The sequence below is a fragment of the Bos indicus x Bos taurus genome, chromosome 24 (genome assembly GCF_003369695.1).
Source record: "Bos indicus x Bos taurus breed Angus x Brahman F1 hybrid chromosome 24, Bos_hybrid_MaternalHap_v2.0, whole genome shotgun sequence".
NCBI classification, from domain to species: Eukaryota; Metazoa; Chordata; class Mammalia; order Artiodactyla; family Bovidae; genus Bos; species Bos indicus x Bos taurus.
The window spans coordinates 32,569,581-32,584,063 of NC_040099.1; the positions used below are offsets into that span (position 1 = coordinate 32,569,581).

The 14,483-nt window shown below is 38.4% G+C and overlaps 1 protein-coding gene across 7 annotated transcripts in view; it reads left to right on the top strand.

Moving 5' to 3' along the window:
- The window catches only part of OSBPL1A (oxysterol binding protein like 1A), a 230,192-nt gene that overhangs the window by 92,065 nt on the left and 123,644 nt on the right, over nt 1–14,483 (top strand). For all 7 annotated transcript variants that reach the window (XM_027526163.1, XM_027526164.1, XM_027526167.1 and 4 more), the window contains one exon: nt 8,211–8,317. In XM_027526163.1, coding sequence (XP_027381964.1) covers nt 8,211–8,317 — 107 coding nt within the window. The remainder of the gene's footprint in view (nt 1–8,210; nt 8,318–14,483) is intronic.

The following is a 14,483-nucleotide window of genomic DNA, read 5'->3' on the forward strand; positions in this document are numbered from 1 at the left end:
CAGTTTCTTTCTCAATTTGATCTAGGTGGTCTGTTTAGCCCTCTGACTTTCTAATCCTAAAGGACTGTATTTCATCATTGTAGAAATTCTAGGTGGTGGTTTTAAAAGTTTTTATTTTTTTCCATAGAGGACTGCTCTTCCATAGTACATATATTTCTAACTTTATCGCTAATAATTTTAAATATATAAAACTAAGCCCTTTTCAGTGTGTTCTTATGTCTCAAGCTGTTGGTGGAGCCGGTTCTTTGGTTTTGTTGGCTGACTGTCCCTTGGAATGGATTGTTTGCTTCACTTTGGATTTTAACTTTTCACTCAGAGTATGTTTTTCCTCCTTCTGGATTATGGAACTGTCCCTTCACAGTAGTTTTGTTTCTGTTGAGGATGTAATCATTTTAAAATCGGATTGCCTACTAAATGTGGTACAAGCTAGGGATTTCTGTTTTTCATGATGCCCACCCAGAGCACTGGTAGGAAATGCCCTTCTTCACTGCTGCCCTGCCCATTTCTGTTTTTTCTGGGGATCCAGCCCTTTACAAGGCCTTGCTCTGCTTGGTAAGATCAGAGCCGCATCTCCCTTCACGAGGATGTGAAGGAGCAGCTCTCAGCTCCCCCACTTTGTCCAGCTGACCTCTGACCCCCCAGGGCTTGGCCTTCCCCATTGCACCTCTGCCTGTTCCTGTTCTGTCAGCCTTGACTTTTCTGTTGGTTTCCAGCATATCTGGGATTTTGTTCTTTCCAACTCTGATATATATTATATTATTACTATTATTTTATCAGCATCTTTATGGGTTTGGGTTGGAAGGATGTTTCCTCATCATTGTAGTCAGCTAGGTACCACAAGTGTCCCATGCACTTTCTAATGTGAAATATGTCAGTAATGCACAAATTGTATTATCCAGAATACACGCACATATAGCCCTTTTTGTGTGTGCATTGTTTTGTGTACTTTTCATATATTTACTCGTTTTTAAAAAATATTTATTGATTTGGCTGTCCCAGGTCTTAGTTGTGGCACGGAAACTCTTAGTTGCAGCGTATGGAATCTAGTTCCCTCACCAAGGATCGAACCTGGGCCCCCTCCATTGGGAGCGTGGAGTCATAGCCACTGGACCATCAGGGAAGTCCTTATATTAACTCTTTTATTCCTTATGACAACCCAGTCTTAGTGTATGACTATTATGTCCATTTTATAAATAAGCTAACGGAGGCACAGAGAGCTTACGTAACTTGTCTTGGGTCATACAGTTAGTAAAAACCAGACAGAGTTTGATCCTAGGCAGCCTGGCTGCAGAGACTGCTCTTCACCAGTAAAGAACCTGGACTAAATAAAAAATTCTGTATTTCCTTCTAAACTTTTGATCTGTGAGCTAGAAAAGGTTACAGATTTTCATGCCTAGATCTGCATCTACAGTGAAAGGTAGAACTCATTGAGGACAGTCACTTGGCTGCTGCAGCTGAGGTATTGTTCCAGTCCTTAAGGTCTCCCGTTCAGAAGTTCAAGGGGACAGTGGAATTGAAGCAGGGCCAAAGTCTCCAACTCACAACAAAAAAAATCCTTTGTAATTTTTCTGTCAATTATTGTTATTATTTTTTTCCTCTTCTCTTGTCCTGAGGTTCTTTCCGGTATTTCTCATCTCAGAGAACACATCTCCATTTGATACGCTTTCCCAAGCCCAAGCCTTGGAGTCATCTTAACCTTGGAGTGCATCCTTGCAGCGATGCGCATCCTGTGTCTCCTGTATCTCTCCTTGTCCCTTTCTCTGTTCCTCTGTCCCTGCGCTGACACTGGCCACAGCCATCCTGCCTGTAGGTTGCAGCTCTTCTCATCTGGCCATGCTGCCTCCAGGGAGTGTTGTACATTGTAGTTTGAGAGGTGCCTCTGTCCCTTGGACTGCAAGGAGATCCAACCAGTCCATTCTGAAGGAGATCAGCCCTGGGATTTCTTTGGAGGGAATGATGCTAAAGCTGAAACTCCAGTACTTTGGCCACCTCATGCAAAGAGCTGACTCATTGGAAAAGACTCTGATGCTGGGAGGGATTGGGGGCAGGAGGAGAAGGGGACGACCAAGGATGAGATGGCTGGATGGCATCACTGACTTGATGGACATGAGTCTCAGTGAACTCCAGGAGTTTGTGATGGACAGGGAGGCCTGGCGTGCTGCAATTCATGGGGTCGCAAAGAGTCGGACACAACTGAGCAACTGAACTGAACTCTAAACACAAATCAAGTCTTGAGACCTCAGTGCCTTAGTGGGTAATCGAACTCTACCTTGACCTGTGTCTCCTCACTTTAGCAATATCACCTCTCACCTCTTCCTTCCTCTTACTCAGAGTTCAGCAATGCTGAACTTTTCTCATGCCTTAGGGTCTTGTTCTCATCATGTGAAATACTAGCTTTTCCTCATCTTTTAAGTGTAGCTTCTAGAAACTTCTTGGCTTCTCTAAGACTAGCCTACAGGCTCTTACTTTGTGTTTCCAAATGACCCTCCAGCTCATTCGCATCACTGTACCTCTTTCTGTTTCCATTTCCCCCTCTGGGCAGACCTAGCTGCCTCAAGTCTCAGAAGGGGACAGAAGAACAAGCAAAAGTTCAAGCCACTACCTTTCCATCTGCCCAGGCCTGTAATATGGGGGCTTCCCTGATGGCTTAGTCGGTAAAGAATCCGCCTGCAATACAGGAGACCCGGGTTCCATCCCTGGGTCGGGAAAGTCCCCTGGCAAGGGAATGGCAACCCACTCTTTCCAGTATTCTTGCCTGGGAAATCCCATGGACAGAGGAGCCTGGTGGGCTACAGTCCATAGGGTCACAAAAGAGTTGGACATGACTTAGTGACTAAAGCACCACCGGCACCACCCTGCTCTGAGAGCTGTCCCGGATCTCAGTAGGGACAGGGCACTGGGTGGAGGGCGGGCTGCTGTTCTGGTCCAGGCTTCCTTTCAGGCAGCCAGGTGGGAGGAGTCAGAGAGGAGACAAAGTGGTTATGAAACTGGCTTAGTACTCTTACTTTGCCTAGTCCATGGGAGAAAACACCATCACTTTCTCTCTCCTCACCTTAATCACTGAGGCACAGACCTGACCAGCACTTCCCTCCTGACTTTGCTGGAGGCAGAGCTCCCTGGGTCACACGTGACTCTGTATCATTTGTTTTGTTGATTGGGTTTTCTCTTAAGATTACTCCCAAAAGGTTAGGAGCCACTGCCAGGGCAGTTTAGTCACGGGTGATGCAAGTCCAGTTACAGCCTTTGGTGGAGATTTTAATCCAATTTTCCTCCTTTTCTTCTATTCACTCTTATTTGTAAAAGAATGCAAAATACATTTCATAGCTCTGCTGGCTTCTTCCTGATTTTGAACCCAAAAGGTCTTCCCAACTGGTGCTTTGTTAAATTAATTAATTTTAGTTTTTCTAACAAATATATGCTTTCCCTCTGACTACTCTAAAGACTCCCTCTGATCAATACTGTTCATTCAATAATAATTGTTTTACTTTCTGTTTTCCTTGCCAGACTGTATTTTAAGGACAGAAACTGTTTCTCAGTTACTTACTTACCCCTTTATCTCAAGCACCTGGAATGTAGTGCCTGCCACATGATAGCCACTCAATAAATGGTAGATGCAAATCCTCTTACCTCTCAAGTTCTCATTGATCATGATTCTGAGACTCTTCTTCTCAGAACCAGTATTTTCAGACCATCTGAAAATAATAGATATAGATATTTTAGATACATTTGTTTTATTGGGCATTGTGTTTAACAATAACAGACTTAGTCTTCAAGATCTGACCCAAGTACCATTACTTTTATCAAACTCCCCTTTATTATTGCATCCCATAATGGTAGCTCTTTTCTCTAAATGTGTGACATTTATGTGTGTATAGTTTGTTTGCTCTTTATATCTTGCAGCATCCCTGTTATGATCTTTTTATTCTTATTTAACTCATGATTTTAACTCATTTAACACATGCTGCTTGAATTATATATCTTATACTTCCGTTGCAACTAGTATAAATTTACAGATGTAGATACATAGATGAAATGCTCAGTGGTGCTTGTTTAGTGGGTGATTGATTTCAAGCTAATCATCTTAATTTGAACAAGAAATAGATAAATTTATATTTTTATATCTTTTATGATGCCACCAATCTTGATTTTTTTTTTCAAGTTATGGTTTTATGTAGTAGAAGTTTTTTAGAAGAGTAGTTGATTTTTATGTCCAGAAATCTTTTTCTCCATTTTGGGGAGAGAGTATTGATTGTCTTGAGGGATTTATATAATTCCAATGGAGTATGAATCAATTTCAAAAATACCTTTTCTCATGCACATAGTCAGATACATTACATTTTCTGTTTTCCACCACAAGAGAAAAAATTGTCTTATTTTGATATTTTCTTTATTTCCTATGACCTTAGCTTTGTCACTAGATAGCTTTGGGACTATTTATTCTCAACTGTTTGTGTTTACTTAAAAACAAAACAAAACAAAAAACACTTAAGGCAACACTGTGTCCAAAAGGACTAGGGTGAGAGGGTGAGGAAATGCCATTCATCCAGTTTTTTCCTCTTTTAAATATCTTGTCCCCAATGATAGAAATATTTGAGTTAAATTGAAAAACAGACAAAAGAGATTTTCTTGTGCCTCAAGTAAAAAGAAAATGTAGTTTAAAATAGTACATTTATCCACCTGTGCTAATTAACCAACCTGTAGTAATATAAATGAAAATGTTTATGTCTTAAATATTTCTGGGGCTTCCCTGGTGGCTCAATTGGTAAAGAATCTGCCTGCAACGTGGGACACCCGTGTTCAATACTGGATCAGGAAGATCCCCTGGAGAAGGGAATGGCAACCCACTCCAGTATTCTTGCCTGGAGAATCCCATGGACAGAGGAGCCTGCTGGGCTACAGTCCATGGGATCGCAAAGAGACGGACACGACTGAGTGACTAACACTTTAGCTAAAATATAATAATTCTTCCGTTGTAAAATAAAATAACCCAGAGTGATTTGGATTTTCTATGCAAGTGAATGGAAATAAAATATTTTTTATTATTTTTCCTTATTCTTTTAATATTTGAGCCTTTTCTTTGTACAAGGTTTGGTGTACAGTATTTGAGGGGGGGCGCGTTAAAGAGGTTTAGAGCTTACTGAGAATAGCAGCATACAGTGAGCATATGTACCATGTACATACGAGCAGAGTAGCAGAGCATGTGCAAAGGGCCTGAGTTCTTAGCAAGTGGATGTGGCTACGTATGGAGTCCAGTAGAAGAGGTCGCCTCCCACAGTGATTTTTAAGGAAAGCTTCATGGGGAGAATGGCATTTGAACTTGACCTTAGAATTTTTTTTTTAGTTAAATGGAGAAACTTCTTAATATGAATAATTACTATTTCCAGTATTCACAGAAAAGGGAACATCGTTAACAAAAGTTTAGAAGTAGTAAAATAGGATCATATTTCTAGGAAAACAGATATTCCCGGGAAAATAGTCTGGCTGAAACTGACCATTTGTGGAATGATTTAAATGTTAATCTAAGGAGTGTAGACTTTTTCTGTATAAGGAGAACAATGGAGGTGTTCTGTATTAGGGTTTCGTTTAACAGCAAGAAACAAGCACTTCCCTACTAGTTTTAAAACTTACCCAATTAAAAATTGTACATTGTAATCATGGAAACGACAGATTGTGAGCTTTTTATACATGTCTCTAAAGTTAAGCTTTTCACATATAATCTTCCAGCATCTTTCCTGAGTTCAACAATATTTTTAGTACAAAAAATAACTTTTTCTCTCAAATTAACTGGTACTATTAAAGTGTCCAATCCTCAGGGTAGGCCAGATATGGTAACATACTGCCTTTTTGCATTTATTATAGCTCAGTCTCTGAATATTACTTGGCTAAAGCATATTTGCAGTGATTGCTACTTGGTAACTTTTCTAGAAGCTTAGCAGTTCTCCTTTATGTAATCAGTATGAGACATCATTGCATAAGAGGCATACTGGTGTCAACCAACTGGCCTTGATCCATAGCCCTGAACCAGTGTGTTTACCATAGTAAATGATTCCTACACTATCCCACCGTGCAGGTTAATATTAATTCTAGCATCTTGTTTGGACGCTAGATTGTCAGAGAAATTAGGTAACTTTTGACTATTTTGGACAGAAGAATTTGACATTCAATAAGAGATTCTTATAAAAACTTGTCTTAATATATATTTCTTGGAATACTTTTCGAAAGCTTGTTTAAAAATTTGTAAAGTGCCCCTGAAACTCATTGGAGAAAACCCTGATGCTGGGAAAGATTGAGGGCAAGAGGAGAATGGGGTGATAGAGGATGAGATGGTTGGATACTAACACTGACTCAACGGACCTGAGTTTGAGCAAACTCTGGGAGATAGAGAAGGACAGGGAAGCGCGGCGTGCTGCAGCTGATGCAGGCGCAAAGTGTCGGATACAACTTGGTGACTGAGCAACAACAGCAGTGAAATCTATTTTGATATTTAATGTTTTATGGAAATCAATAAGTATCTTAAGTGTGAGATATCTAAAACATAGACATAATTGGAGGTAATGATGGCATTTAATAAAAAGAAACATATCCACGAATGGACTGTGCTTCCGTTTCTCTGTCCTTTGTGCCATGAAGGTGAAAGATTACTAGATTACCCAGATAATTTACGGGAGGCAGAGGCTGTGTCTGTTTTTTCTTGTGCATCTCCTCACATCCCTCGTCCCCAGCGCTGTGTAAGACATCTGTTGAGGTACTATTTAAGTCACATGGCATCTAGCATATGGTACTCTCTTTTGCTATTTAGCAACTAAGTACAGAATAAATCTTCACAATGTGTATCAAAGATTGCAAAAGAAGTATGTAAAGTCAAATTTATCTTAGAATTTAGTAGTTTCCAAGTATTTGGGTGTCATTAATAATAGCAAACCCTAGGAAACTCTATCCCATGAGATGAAAAATATGATAAAATGTCATTTGGTCTTTATATCGATACGAATAAAAGACTGTTCTTGCTTCATTCACTATGATCTTTTCCTTTTATTGCATAGTTTTGCCTTATGAGTTTTAAGAAAGAATTTTTCCAAGAAAAGGACTTGTCTTTGCTAAAATAAATCTCATTCATATAGAACATTTGGAAAATTTAAAAAGAGAACAGGTTCATACAACTTTATCACTTAGAAATAACGGCTAAATCATTTGTCATATTATTTCCTATAGATTTTCCTCCCACTGGAAAATTTTTGTTCAGATTTGTTGGCATTTGATTCACTTGATTCTTTTTGTTTACTGACTTTGTTTACCATGTTTGAAGAATAGCGGTTTAGGTACATCAGGATTACTTACAATACAGAGGATGCGGCAGACTTGTCTTTCTCCCTTTATTTTTTCCTTAAAGCTTTCTTACGATAATTTTTCTTTTTTGATGGAAGGGACAGATTTAAAGGATCTTAATGTATAATTAACATTAAATTCCAGGCTATTTCAACTAAGCACACTTTTTCTCACAATATGACATTTCACTTGTTTAAGTGACAAGTATGCATTTTGTTGTTTTCGCTTGCCAAAAAAAAGAATGATGGGAAAAGTGGATTAAGATTTTCTTTAGGGGTCCAAGGAAGATACTGATATTATCATTTATTTCCCAACTTATGTATCTGGCAGGATACTGGACCTTGACAAGGCTATATTTTTGAGAGCGAAGGACCTATTTATACAGAACGTTTATCCAAATAAGAAGTAGAGGAAGTTGAGTTGATACCGCCTTCAGATCTCTTAGCTGTCATGTCAACTACAGAATTATTTTTGTCTCTTTTTAGCACTTTGCCTTGGAATAAAATTACTTATCTAGTAATGAATATCATGAAAGGGGAAGTGTTAATGTTTTATAAGTAATGATATCATTTCTGCTTGACAACTGTTTTTCTTAAACATTATTTATGTCTATAAAATTTTTGTTTCTTTTTTTTTTAGTCCTGGCTCTTCTCCTTTTAAGATATAGGCTTTTCTAGGTCAAGGCTTTCTCCTTTTCTTTTTCTATATGAATTTATATGCCCTGCATACAGTAGGTGCTTAATAATCATGACAGAGGAACAGTAATTGTATGCTTAAGGCAGCTAGAAGGAAAAATGAGGTTAGTAGATATGAAATATGTTCATGGTCTTGTTTTACTTTATTATTACTTAAAATCCCACTCATTATATTTATTTTATTTATAGAAATGCTTCCATCATTTCTTCAGAAAGTTGAAGTTGTCGCTGAAGCTTCTAGAGAAACTTGCGTAGCTTTGAGTGACTGCCTTCATCTCTTCACTAAACAAGAAGGGGTAGGTCCTTTGGAATTGAATTTTTATAGTCATTGGGTGTCACATGCTTGATTATCCAGTACATCATTGCTTTCAAATTGTCCAAAGATAGGAGGAAAAAATAGTTAGTAAAGGAAATGAAAGCTTCATTTTTCACCAGAAGTTAGAACTTATTTCTTGATTAACTAGATTGATTCTGAAATAACTTCTGTTCATATCATCTAATTTGCTTATGTACCCATGTTTAACAAGTATGTTTATAGTTGATCTATTCAGAGTTGTTGTGGCGTTTCAATAAGAGGGGTATGAAAATATTCTAGAAGCAAAAAGTCTATGTGAAAAATACATACTTTTGTTTAGATAATATATTGCTCTCACACTTACCTATGTGAACTGAACTTAATGGATTAAATGTTCATTTGTGTTCTTTGCCATTTATTCTTTCCCATATAAAAATCTGTCATTTGATCTTCCAGATATGAGTAAAAGTGGTATGCTATCCATTAGTAACTGTTTTTCTAAGGACTGAAAAGTTGTTAAAGTGCGTTTTGGCTGCTTGAACTTGGACTTTTCTTTTGTAGGCTTCCCCCTGCCCCCCATTTTCATGATTTTATGCATGCATGTATGTATGTTTACATGCCATGCTGCACAGTTTTCGGGATCTTAGTTCCCCAAACAGGGATTGAACTTGTGCCCTTAGTGGTGAAACTGCAGAGACCACCAGGGAATTCCCCCATTTTCATGATTTTAATGCAAGCCAAGTAGCAATAGGCATTCTTCCATATAAGTTCTAGGTATGTGTTTAATCTTCAACTTTTTAAATTGACACCAAATTTCTGTTATGTTTATTTTTTTAGATTCCATATATATATAAAATTGTAGGATATGTTTTTCCTCTGTGTTACTTACTGGACTTAGCACAATACCTTCCAAGGACACTGAATTTCTTATTCTTGTTACAATTGATTTGTGCCTTTTGTTTAGAGTTGAAGTTTTGGTAAAAGAAGGTAGATTAAAATGGTTTTATATATACATATATATATATAATTTAGATAAGAAAGCTTTCTTCAGTGATCAATGCAAAGAAATAGAGGAAAACAACAGAATGGGAAAGACTAGAGATCTCTTCAAGAAAATCAGAGATACCAAAGGAACATTCCATGCAAAGATGGGCTCGATAAAGGACAGAAATGGTATGGACCTAACAGAAGCAGAAGATATTAAGAAGAGATGGCAAGAATACACAGAAGAACTGTACAAAAAAGATCTTCACGACCCAGATAATCACGATGGTGTGATCACTGACCTAGAGCCAGACATCCTGGAATGTGAAGTCAAGTGGGCCTGAGAAAGCATCACTACGAAAAAGCTAGTGGAGGTGATGGAATTCCAGTTGAGCTATTTCAAATCCTGAAAGATGATGCTGTGAAAGTGCTGCACTCAATATGCCAGCAAATTTGGAAAACTCAGCAGTGGCCACAGGACTGGAAGAGGTCAGTTTTCATTCCAATCCCAAAGAAAGGCAATGCCAAAGAATGCTCAAACTACTGCACAATTGCACTCATCTCACATGCTAGTAAAGTAATGCTCAAAATTCTCCAAGCCAGGCTTCAGCAATATGTGAACCGTGAACTTCCAAATGTTCAAGCTGGTTTTAGAAAAGGCAGAGGAACCAGAGATCAAATTGCCAACATCTGCTGGATCATGGAAAAAGCAAGAGAGTACCAGAAAAACATCTATTTCTGCTTTGTTGACTATGCCAAAGCCTTTGACTGTGTGGATCACAAGAAACTGTGGAAAATTCTGAAAGAGATGGGAATACCAGACCACCTGATCTGCCTCTTGAGAAATCTGTATGCAGGTCAGGAAGCAACAGTTAGAACTCGACATGGAACAACAGACTGGTTCCAAATAGGAAAAGGAGTATGTCAAGGGTGTATATTGTCACCCTGCTCATTTAACTTATATGCAAAGTACATCATGAGAAACGCTGGACTGGAAGAAACACTGGAATCAAGATTGCTGGGAGAAATATCAATAACCTCAGATATGCAGATGACACCACCCTTATGGCAGAAAGTGAAGAGGAACTCAAAAGCCTCTTGATGAAGGTGAAAGTGGAGAGTGAAAAAGTTGGCTTAAAACTCAACATTCAGAAAACAAAGATCATGGCATCGGGTCCCATCACTTCATGGGAAATAGATGGGGAAACAGTGGAAACAGTGTCAGACTTCATTTTTCTGGGCTCCAAAATCACTACAGATGGTGACTGCAGCCATGAAATTAAAAGACGCTTACTCCTTGGAAGGAAAGTGATGACCAACCTAGATAGCATATTCAAAAGCAGAGACATTACTTTGCCAACAAAGGTTCGTCTAGTCAAGGCTATGGTTTTTCCTGTGGTCATGTTTGGATGTGAGAGTTGGACTGTGAAGAAGGCTGAGCACCGAAGAATTGATGCTTTTGAACTGTGGTGTTGGAGAAGACTCTGGAGAGTCCCTTGGGCTGCAAGGAGATCCAGCTGGTCCATTCTGAAGGAGATCAGCCCTGGGATTTCTTTGGAAGGAATGATGCTGACGCTGAAACTCCAGTACTTTGGCCACCTCATGCGAAGAGTTGACTCATTGGAAAAGACTCTGATGCTGGGAGGGATTGGGGGCAAGAGGAGAAGGGGACTACAGAGGATGAGATGGCTGGATGGCATCACTGACTCAGTGGATGTGAGTCTGGGTGAACTCCAGGAGTTGGTGATGGACAGGGAGGCCTGGCATGCTGCGATTCATGGGGTCGCAAAGAGTCAGACACGACTGAGTGACTGATCTGATCTGATATACGGATCTAAAATTCTGTTTTCCCATCTTTAGAATAGAAGCCTTGAGAATTAATAGGAATTTAAAAAAATGCTGTGTTTGTTATCTATACCACAAATTCTGTAATCCTTTTATTTGGGCAATAAGAAAATCTATGTGGGAAGTCCCTGGTTGTTCAGTGGCTAGACTGTGCTTTTACTGCTAACGGCCTAGGTTCAATCCCTTCTTGGGGAACTAAGATGCCATAAGCTGTGAGGTGCGGCCAACAAGGAAAAGTAATAACAATCTGAACTTGTTTAAACAAACTTACAGAAAATTAATAGAATTCTGTTAAATACCATACAAAAAAAAAAATTGTTCATTAAGCATGTTAAATGACTGAGTCATCTCATGGTTGAAATCATCACTTCTCAGCATTTCTATTTTTGGTGGTTTCTGAATTTCATATTCTAGCTTGTTTAAATGAGGAATGATATAGTGACTTCAGTAAATCCACATAGGATGATACCATCTTATCAGAACAAACACAACAAATTTTGATGTTACGTGATTCAGGTAATATTTATTACGTTGTAAAATTAAATTTGCATCTCCTCTGTGGTACAGGAGAATGTCTTGATGGCTCTTTTGTTGAGCCATTCTTGAAGGCAAACACTAGATTAGAAGTAACGTAATTTTCTTGAAGAAGCTGACCTATTCTAATCTTTAACTGATTAGAAAAGGAAAAAGGTTGGGTAATCACCTCCATGTGGAAATTTACATGTACAAAAATATTAGCTTTAAGTTTAGCCTAATTAACCTCTTTAAGTCTTTAAAATTTGTCATGAAGATGAAATAAGCCTTTAAAATTTGTCATGAGGATTAAATAAGATAATTGTGAGCAAAATGCTTAGCATGGTTCCTAAGTAAGCCTTGAGTATAAGTCAGTGGTTGTTACTGCAGGATGCTGTCTAATGAACACTTATGACCCCTTTTCTCTGATGCCTGGTGCTTCTGTGTCTGTACCATTGGTTTTATCTTGTTTTGGATGGAGGTGGTGTGGTGTAAAGAATATTTACTGGACCATTGGTGGAATGACTGTGCTGCCTTTCCATCCTTATTTAAGAGATGATAGTCTGCTTAAGTTCTCTGAACTTCGATCATGTCGTCTTGGAAATAAGAGAGACATGTAGAAAATCATTAAGAGCCCTGGTGTGAAAGTCTAATTGACCTTTTTTAAATCTCAGTCTTTCTCTAACCAACTGTAGGACCTTGGGTGCGTTTCTAAAGAATGAAAATATATGAACTCCTGAATGTTGGGAATGGCGATCAACCGTGTGTTGATGAATAATATGTAAGGGACTATATCAGCATATCAAAGGGCACAAGGTATTCGTTTAGTAAATAGCATTTATTGCTTCAAACTTTCAGAGTATCTTCAAGTGTTTTTTTTTTTTTTTTTTCCACCATAATTCTGTGAAATATCACCCCTATGGGTCCCTAAGTAGAAATCCATGGATTTCCTTCTGAGAAATATGATTATAGACTATATGAAGGCCTAAAAAATATTTGAAAGATAAATGGTATCACTGAAGTTGGTCTTATCAAGTAGCTAAGAATTACAACATAGGAATTTAATAAGCTTAAGTGAGGTCAGAGTGGAATAATTATACACCATAATGCCTTATTTATCAGGCATCATAAATTAAATTTTCATTTGGAAATTCTATGCAAAGAGCATTGATAAGATTTGAACTCACAGACCTGAGTCCAATTCCTGACTCTGCTCTTTAATCCCTTTGACTCTGTTTTAAAATACAATCTCCTTTTTAAAGTGGTAACCAACCAAAAAAGAGTGTTTTGAGGAGTAAATGAGATCAGATTGGCAAACACGTCCCATAGTAGGCAGTACAGAATATGGACCAGTAGATGTAAGTGATCCCAGCTCCAACTGGTAGAAAAAAAAATCCTACTCTAATCTTTTTTGAGGACAGTTACTCTAAGTGTTACACATTTAACTTCTTAAGCTAAAATGTTCATCCTTTATCTCTCCTGGCTGCCTCAGGACTGTCCTTTTGTATGTTCATAATTACTCTGTGCCTTAATACAGAGATACCTTCAGGGGATAATGTTTATAGGACTCTTTTTTGATTAAATGGCCCAATCCTGCTACTGCTTTTTGAATTCCTTTTTACACTCTTTTGGTTTAAAATTTTTTTCTCTCCTGATTTTTAGATCAGCTGGGTGCCTCTCTCTAGCAGTGGAATACTGAGTCTTTCTCATTTACTCATACTAATTGCCTGTTTATTAAAAAGAAAAACAGTAGTAACCAAACTTGGCAGAATTACGTCCTCAGTAAGAATAAGATGTTCTTTATAGGGGTTGACAGTGAGCACAGACCTCAGTCTGGACCTGGAGCATTCTAGCCTGTGATGCTCTTTGCTTATTTGGAGATGCTCTGATATGGCCTAGATACTCCAAGTATCCATGTGACCGCTCTATAAATGAGGCATTATGTAGGCATATTTTACATGACATAACACTGCTTATGTTGTTAAAAAACAAACAAAAAACCCCAGCAATATATAAAATAAGCTGTAGAGTCTGTGATTGATCTACTAAAGGGAACCTTTGTTGTTGCTTGGTTGCTAAATCATCTCTGACTCTTTTGTGACCCCATGGAATTGTAGCCCACCAGGCTCCTCTGACCATGGGATTTCCCAGGCAAGAATACTGGAGTGGGTTGCTATTTCCTTCTCCAAAAGGGAACCTTACTATATGTTTTTAGAGTGATGTGCTTGGGAAACATAACAATATAATGGCTATGGTTTTTCTTTAACTTTGTGAGCAAATTCTGTTGAAAAGGCTAGAAACTGGTTTTGTGAATCATTGTTGCTGTAGTTTTTCTCACCAGTGGGTGGTATCAGTGGTTAAAAGATCATTCAGAAGTCATCATTGGTGCCCTTCTGGTTCTGTGCATTATTGAGCTACCCTCAATATGATCAGTTTTTAAGGTCAACTTGCTTATGTTTTATACTTTCTTATTAAATCTTCTGACTGATAAAGAGCTATAACCCAAATGTGTGGTTGGGATGGTAGTGATGCCAAGCTTGTGGTGTAATGGAACGATTCAGACAGTTGGTACCAGCCAAAGGAACTCCTGCTCTGGGCCAGATGCTAAAGTCTTTGGAGAGAATTCATGCCCTCATGTGGATTCCTCATGTTGTCAAGGCCTGGTTTGTGTTACTCATTTAGCTTTCTGAGCTGTTCATAGGCCTTTAATCCCCATCTCTTTCATCAGCAATGTTTACATCTTTCAGGCCTTTACCTTCTCTCATCTCTATTCTAAGCAAAATTCTTTGTTAAATATTAGGTGATCACTGTATTATGCTATCAAC